Genomic DNA, 7833 nt, shown 5'->3' with positions numbered 1-7833 from the left:
TATTCAAGACTGAGATCAATAGATTTTTGGACTGTAAGGGAATCAAGGGATATGGGGATCGGGCGGGAAAGTGGAGTTAAGGTCGAAGATCAGCCATGACCTGATTGAATGGCGGAGCAGGCTCAAGGGGACGTATGGCCTACTCCTGCTCCTATTTCTTATGTTCTTAATATTTTTGCCATTTTGCTGTCATTACCTGTGAGTTTATCGTGTGTATCCCTTAGTCGCCCTACCCCTATCCAGAACTGGCCCTGGCCCTGGGCCTTGGAGCCGGAACTGGCCCTGGGCCTTGGAGCCGGAACTGGCCCTGGGCCTTGGAGCCGGAACTGGCCCTGGGCCTTGGAGCCGGAACTGGCCCTGGGCCTTGGAGCCGGAACTGGCCCTGGGCCTTGGAGCCGGAACTGGCCCTGGGCCTTGGAGCCGGAACTGGCCTTGGAGCCGGAACTGGCCCTGGGCCTTGGAGCCGGAACTGGCCCTGGGCCTTGGAGCCGGAACTGGCCCTGGGCCTTGGAGCCGGAACTGGCCCTGGGCCTTGGAGCCGGAACTGGCCCTGGGCCTTGGAGCCGGAACTGGCCCTGGGCCTTGGAGCCGGAGCTGGCCCTGGCCCTGGGCCTTGGAGCCGGAGCTGGCCCTGGCCCTGGGCCTTGGAGCCGGAGCCGGCCCTGGGCCTTGGAGCCGGAGCCGGCCCTGGGCCTTGGAGCCGGAACTGGCCCTGGGCCTTGGAGCCGGAACTGGCCCTGGGCCTTGGAGCCGGAACTGGCCCTGGGCCTTGGAGCCGGAGCTGGCCCTGGCCCTGGGCCTTGGAGCCGGAGCTGGCCCTGGCCCTGGGCCTTGGAGCCGGAGCCGGCCCTGGGCCTTGGAGCCGGAGCCGGCCCTGGGCCTTGGAGCCGGAGCCGGCCCTGGGCCTTGGAGCCGGAGCCGGCCCTGGGCCTTGGAGCCGGAGCCGGCCCTGGGCCTTGGAGCCGGAGCCGGCCCTGGGCCTTGGAGCCGGAGCCGGCCCTGGGCCTTGGAGCCGGAGCCGGCCCTGGGCCTTGGAGCCGGAGCCGGCCCTGGGCCTTGGAGCCGGAGCCGGCCCTGGGCCTTGGAGCCGGAGCCGGCCCTGGGCCTTGGAGCCGGAGCCGGCCCTGGGCCTTGGAGCCGGAGCCGGCCCTGGGCCTTGGAGCCGGAGCCGGCCCTGGGCCTTGGAGCCGGAGCCGGCCCTGGGCCTTGGAGCCGGAGCCGGCCCTGGGCCTTGGAGCCGGAGCTGGCCCTGGTCCTGGCCCTGGGCCTTGGAGCCGGAGCCGGCCCTGGCCCTGGGCCTTGGAGCCGGAGCCGGCCCTGGGCCTTGGAGCCGGAGCCGGCCCTGGGCCTTGGAGCCGGAGCCGGCCCTGGGCCTTGGAGCCGGAGCCGGCCCTGGCCCTTGGAGCCGGAGCCGGCCCTGGCCCTGGGCCTGGGAGCCGGAGCCGGCCCTGGGCCTGGGAGCCGGAGCCGGCCCTGGGCCTTGGAGCCGGAGCCGGCCCTGGCCCTTGGAGCCGGAGCCGGCCCTGGCCCTGGGCCTGGGAGCCGGAGCCGGCCCTGGCCCTGGGCCTGGGAGCCGGAGCCGGCCCTGGCCCTGGGCCTGGGAGCCGGAGCCGGCCCTGTCCCTGGGCCTGGGAGCCGGAGCCGGCCCTGGCCCTGGGCCTGGGAGCCGGCCCTGGCCCTGGGCCTGGGAGCCGGAGCCGGCCCTGGCCCCGGGCCTTGGAGCCGGAGCCGGCCCCGGGCCTTGGAGCCGGAGCCGGCCCCGGGCCTTGGAGCCGGAGCCGGCCCCGGGCCTTGGAGCCGGAGCCGGCCCCGGGCCTTGGAGCCGGAGCCGGCCCCGGGCCTTGGAGCCGGAGCCGGCCCCGGGCCTTGGAGCCGGAGCCGGCCCCGGGCCTTGGAGCCGGAGCCGGAGCCGGCCCTGGCCCTGGGCCTTGGAGCCGGAGCCGGGCCTTGGAGCCGGAGCCGGCCCTGGCCCTGGGCCTTGGAGCCGGAGCCGGCCCTGGGCCTTGGAGCCGGAGCCGGCCCTGGGCCTTGGAGCCGGAGCCGGCCCTGGCCCTGGGCCCTGGAGCCGGAGCCGGCCCTGGGCCTTGGAGCCGGAGCCGGCCCTGGCCCTGGGCCTTGGAGCCGGAGCCGGCCCTGGCCCTGGGCCTTGGAGCCGGAGCCGGCCCTGGGCCTTGGAGCCGGAGCCGGAACCGGCCCTGGCCCTGGGCCTTGGAGCCGGAGCCGGCCCTGGGCCTTGGGGCCGGCCCTGGCCCTGGGCCTTGGGGCCGGCCCTGGCCCTGGGCCTTGGGGCCGGCCCTGGCCCTGGGCCTTGGGGCTGGCCCTGGGCCTTGGGGCCGGCCCTGGCCCTGGGCCTTGGGGCCGGCCCTGGCCCTGGGCCTTGGGGCCGGCCCTGGCCCTGGGCCTTGGGGCCGGCCCTGGCCCTGGGCGTTGGGGCCGGCCCTGGCCCTGGGCGTTGGGGCCGGCCCTGGCCCTGGGCGTTGGGGCCGGCCCTGGCCCTGGGCCTTGGGGCCGGAGCTGGCCCTGGGCCTTGGAGCCGGAGCTGGCCCTGGGCCTTGGAGCCGGAGCTGGCCCTGGGCCTTGGAGCCGGAGCTGGCCCTGGGCCTTGGAGCCGGAGCTGGCCCTGGGCCTTGGAGCCGGCCCTGGGCCTTGGAGCCGGAGCCGGCCCTGGGCCTTGGAGCCGGAGCCGGCCCTGGGCCTTGGATCCGGAGCCGGCCCTGGGCCTTGGAGCCGGAGCCGGCCCTGGCCCTGGGCCTTGGAGCCGGAGCTGGCCCTGGGCCTTGGAGCCGGAGCCGGCCCTGGGCCTTGGAGCCGGCCCTGGCCCTGGGCCTTGGAGCCGGAGCCGGCCCTGGCCCTGGGCCTTGGAGCCGGAGCCGGCCCTGGGCCTTGGAGCCGGAGCCGGAACCGGCCCTGGCCCTGGGCCTTGGAGCCGGAGCCGGCCCTGGGCCTTGGGGCCGGCCCTGGCCCTGGGCCTTGGGGCCGGCCCTGGCCCTGGGCCTTGGGGCCGGCCCTGGCCCTGGGCCTTGGGGCTGGCCCTGGGCCTTGGGGCCGGCCCTGGCCCTGGGCCTTGGGGCCGGCCCTGGCCCTGGGCCTTGGGGCCGGCCCTGGCCCTGGGCCTTGGGGCCGGCCCTGGCCCTGGGCGTTGGGGCCGGCCCTGGCCCTGGGCGTTGGGGCCGGCCCTGGCCCTGGGCGTTGGGGCCGGCCCTGGCCCTGGGCCTTGGGGCCGGAGCTGGCCCTGGGCCTTGGAGCCGGAGCTGGCCCTGGGCCTTGGAGCCGGAGCTGGCCCTGGGCCTTGGAGCCGGAGCTGGCCCTGGGCCTTGGAGCCGGAGCTGGCCCTGGGCCTTGGAGCCGGCCCTGGGCCTTGGAGCCGGAGCCGGCCCTGGGCCTTGGAGCCGGAGCCGGCCCTGGGCCTTGGATCCGGAGCCGGCCCTGGGCCTTGGAGCCGGAGCCGGCCCTGGCCCTGGGCCTTGGAGCCGGAGCTGGCCCTGGGCCTTGGAGCCGGAGCTGGCCCTGGGCCTTGGAGCCGGAGCTGGCCCTGGGCCTTGGAGCCGGAGCTGGCCCTGGGCCTTGGAGCTGGCCCTGGGCCTTGGAGCCGGAGCCGGAGCTGGCCCTGGGCCTTGGAGCCGGAGCTGGCCCTGGGCCTTGGAGCCGGAGCTGGCCCTGGGCCTTGGAGCCGGAGCTGGCCCTGGGCCTTGGAGCCGGAGCTGGCCCTGGGCCTGGGCCTTGGAGCCGGAGCTGGCCCTGGCCCTGGCCCTGGGCCTTGGAGCCGGAGCTGGCCCTGGGCCTTCGAGCTGGAGTGTTGGGTTTAGTCTCTTTTATATGTGGAACCTGACTGAAGTCTGTATGTGTCTCGACATGAAGACATTTCATTTCCCTTGCTGAGCACCCGGTTTTCACTCGGATTACCATCAGTGATGGGTTTGAATTGGTGTCGCAGTTAATCTGGCTAAAGCTTTGAAATGTCATGAATGTGTTGGGATTTGGCCACTGTTGAGGATTGGAATCATTACCTCAATAAATACAGATGCGGAAGATTGGAAACTGTACAAAAGCAAAGCAGGGTTGGTTGGTGCTGAGAGTTGGAAAACTGACGTTTCGCTTGTGAGACTGGGACGATGGGATCAAGGACTCTTCTGCCTGCTGAGTTCAGGCAATTTCAATCAGGCCTTAGTGGGCCTGTAACACAAAAATTGGCAATCTCACTCGAGACCATAAGGATGAACTGTGGTCGAAAAATCTACGCCAGTCCAGCAGAATGTGCACGATGTGTGGAGGTACATTCTTGAGGCAGTGTCGCTTTACTCTGTATCTAACCCGTGCTGCACCTGCCCTGGGAGTGCTGAATGATACTGGTTGAAAATAATGGAATTTGAAAAGAAGCCTGTGTATATTGTGGTCAGCTGCAGTGCAAAGATCTGTTTGAGAAATCTGCAATGTTGTTCACTGCTTATGGCTGAATGAGGAAAGCAGATGTAAGGTCGAGAAAAAAGAGGAAACTGGGTAAAATGTTCAGTTAGTTCCATTTCCTGAATGAGCAGTCTGTTTTGGGAGAAATTTTTGATGAGATTGGTTTAAAGTCAGCAATGCTCTCTTCCATCACTGTGATTGTGGCGAGCTATCCTGTACTGTCCTGCTCTGGGACTGCTCTCTCTTGGTTCCACTTCTCCTTGTCCCAATCTAACATTGCATCTACAGCCATTTCCTCATGCCCCACACAGTCATCTTCAGAGGACCCCAAGGTTTCATCCCGACCCCCTCCTTTTTCTTGTTTACATGGAGCCCCTCAGTGACATCGTTCTGAGGCATGGGGCAGTTTCTGGGTGAATGCTAAAGATGCCCAACTCCAATAACGCTCGACTAATCCATCTCTCCCCCTCAACTCCACCGCAACCTCTGCCTTGTGAGATTACTTCTCTGACATCAAGCCATGGCTGAGCCAGAAGTTTCTTTAAGTGAGCATTTGAAAGACCGAAACCATCTTACTTGGTTTGCATCAGAAACTCCACCTTTGCTTCTGACTTGATTCTTTTCCCCCGCCTTTCATTCAGGCTGAACCAGCCGGTGCGCACACTCAGTATCCTCTTCACCCTTGAGCGAAGCGGCAAACCCAATTTCCGCTCCACCATCAGCACCACTGCAGCATCACCGGCCTCTGCCCTTGTCTCTCTCTCTCTCTCTCTCTCTCTCTCTGGTCTCTGCCCTTGTGTCTCTCTCTCTCTCTCTCTCTCGTCTCTGCCCTTGTGTGTGTCTCTCTCTCTCTCTCTCTCTCTGATCTCTGCCCTTGTGTCTCTCTCTCTCTCTCGTCTCTGCCCTTGTGTCTCTCTCTCTCTCTCTCTCTCTCTCTGGTCTCTGCCCTTGTATGTCTCTCTCTCTCTCTCTCTCTCGTGTCTCTGCCCTTGTCTCTCTCTCTTTGTCTCTCGTCTCTGCCCTTGTCTCTCTCTCTCTCTCTCTCTCGTCTCTGCCCTTGTCTCTCTCTCTCGTCTCTGCCCCTGTCTCTCTCTCTCGTCTCTGCCCCTGTCTCTCTCTCTCGTCTCTGCCCTTGTCTCTCTCTCTCTCTCTCTTCTCTGCCCTTGTCTCTCTCTCTCGTCTCTGCCCTTGTCTCTCTCTCTCTCGTCTCTGCCCTTGTCTCTCTCTCGTCTCTGCCCTTGTGTGTCTCTCTCTCTCTCTCTCGTCTCTGCCCTTGTCTCTCTCTCTCGTCTCTGCCTTTGTCTCTCTCTCTCGTCTCTGCCCTTGTCTCTCTCTCTCGTCTCTGCCCTTGTCTCTCTCTCTCTCGTCTCTGCCCTTGTCTCTCTCTCTCGTCTCTGCCCTTGTCTCTCTCTCTCGTCTCTGCCTTTGTCTCTCTCTCTCGTCTCTGCCTTTGTCTCTCTCTCTCGTCTCTGCCCTTGTCTCTCTCGTCTCTGCCCTTTTCTCTCTCTCTCGTCTCTGCCCTTGTCTCTCTCTCTCTCTCGTCTCTGCCCTTGTCTCTCTCTCTCGTCTCTGCCCTTGTCTCTCTCTCTCGTCTCTGCCTTTGTCTCTCTCTCTCGTCTCTGCCTTTGTCTCTCTCTCTCGTCTCTGCCCTTGTCTCTCTCCCTCTCGTCTCTGCCCTTGTCTCTCTCCCTCTCGTCTCTGCCCTTGTCTCTCTCTCTCTCGTCACTGCCCTTGTCTCTCTCTCTCGTCTCTGCCCTTGTCTCTCTCTCTCTCGTCTCTGCCCTTGTCTCTCTCTCTCTCGTCTCTGCCCTTGTCTCTCTCTCTCTCGTCTCTGCCCTTGTCTCTCTCTCCCGTCTCTGCCCTTGTCTCTCTCTCCCGTCTCTGCCCTTGTCTCTCTCTCCCTCTCTCGTCTCTGCCCTTGTCTCTCTCTCCCTCTCTCGTCTCTGCCCTTGTCTCTCTCTCTCTCTCTCTCGTCTCTGCCCTTGTCTCTCTCTCTCTCTCTCGTCTCTGCCCTTGTGTGTGTCTCTCTCTCTCTCTCTCTCTCTCTCGTGTCTCTGCCCTTGTGTGTGTCTCTCTCTCTCTCTCGTCTCTGCCCTTGTGTGTGTCTCTCTCTCTCTCTCTCTCTCTCTCTCTCGTGTCTCTGCCCTTGTGTGTGTCTCTCTCTCTCTCTCGTCTCTGCCCTTGTCTCTCTCTCTCTCTCTCTCTCGTCTCTGCCCTTGTCTCTCTCTCTCTCGTCTCTGCCCTTGTCTCTCTCTCTCTCGTCTCTGCCCTTGTCTCTCTCTCTCTCGTCTCTGCCCTTGTCTCTCTCTCTCTCTCGTCTCTGCCCTTGTGTCTCTGTGTCTCTCTCTCTCTCTTTCTCTCGTCTCTGCCCTTGTCTCTCTCTCTCTCGGGTCTCTGCCCTTGTCTCTCTCTCTCTCGGGTCTCTGCCCTTGTCTCTCTCTCTCTCTCGTCTCTGCCCTTGTGTGTGTCTCTCTCTCTCTGGTCTCTGCCCTTGTGTGTGTCTCTCTCTCTCTCTCTCGTCTCTGCCCTTGTGTCTGTCTCTCTCTCTCTCTCTCTCTCTCGTCTCTGCCCTTGTCTCTCTCTCTCGGGTCTCTGCCCTTGTGTGTGTCTCTCCCGTCTCCGCCCTTGTCTCTCTCTCTCTCGGGTCTCTGCCCTTGTGTCTCTCTCTCTCTGCCCTTGTGTCTCTGTGTCTCTCTCTCTCTTTCGTCTCTGCCCTTGTCTCTCTCTCTCTCTCTCTCTCTGATCTCTGCCCTTGTGTCTCTCTCTCTCTCTGGTCTCTGCCCTTGTGTCTCTCTCTCTCTCTCGTCTCTGCCCTTGTGTCTCTCTCTCTCTCTCTCTCTCTCTCTCTGGTCTCTGCCCTTGTATGTCTCTCTCTCTCTCTCTCGTCTCTGCCCTTGTCTCTCTCTCTTTGTCTCTCGTCTCTGCCCTTGTCTCTCTCTCTCTCTCTCTCGTCTCTGCCCTTGTCTCTCTCTCTCGTCTCTGCCCCTGTCTCTCTCTCTCGTCTCTGCCCCTGTCTCTCTCTCTCGTCTCTGCCCTTGTCTCTCTCTCTTCTCTGCCCTTGTCTCTCTCTCTCGTCTCTGCCCTTGTCTCTCTCTCTCGTCTCTGCCCTTGTCTCTCTCTCGTCTCTGCCCTTGTGTGTCTCTCTCTCTCTCTCGTCTCTGCCCTTGTCTCTCTCTCTCGTCTCTGCCTTTGTCTCTCTCTCTCGTCTCTGCCCTTGTCTCTCTCTCTCGTCTCTGCCCTTGTCTCTCTCTCTCTCGTCTCTGCCCTTGTCTCTCTCTCTCGTCTCTGCCCTTGTCTCTCTCTCTCGTCTCTGCCTTTGTCTCTCTCTCTCGTCTCTGCCTTTGTCTCTCTCTCTCGTCTCTGCCCTTGTCTCTCTCTCTCGTCTCTGCCCTTTTCTCTCTCTCTCGTCTCTGCCCTTGTCTCTCTCTC

The 7833-nt window shown here is 64.2% G+C and overlaps 1 protein-coding gene across 1 annotated transcript; it reads right to left on the bottom strand.

Annotated features, from left to right (window-relative positions):
* Positions 1 to 204: 204 nt before the first annotated feature.
* LOC137342786 (collagen alpha-1(I) chain-like) lies at positions 205 to 3963 on the bottom strand. Its single transcript, XM_068006964.1, has one exon. The coding sequence runs from the start codon at positions 3961 to 3963 to the stop codon at positions 205 to 207; it is 3759 nt and encodes a 1252-aa protein (XP_067863065.1).
* Positions 3964 to 7833: the final 3870 nt, after the last annotated feature.

This window comes from Heptranchias perlo, chromosome 26 (genome assembly GCF_035084215.1).
Source record: "Heptranchias perlo isolate sHepPer1 chromosome 26, sHepPer1.hap1, whole genome shotgun sequence".
Lineage (NCBI taxonomy): Eukaryota > Metazoa > Chordata > Chondrichthyes > Hexanchiformes > Hexanchidae > Heptranchias > Heptranchias perlo.
Note: the sequence above shows the minus strand (reverse complement) of the source record. Positions and strands in the feature narration are given on the sequence as shown.

What these genes read in the sequence shown, in the direction of transcription:
- LOC137342786 (XM_068006964.1), bottom strand. Translation starts at nt 3,963, where the DNA reads ATGACATTTCAAAGCTTTAGCCAGATTAACTGCGACACCAATTCAAAC.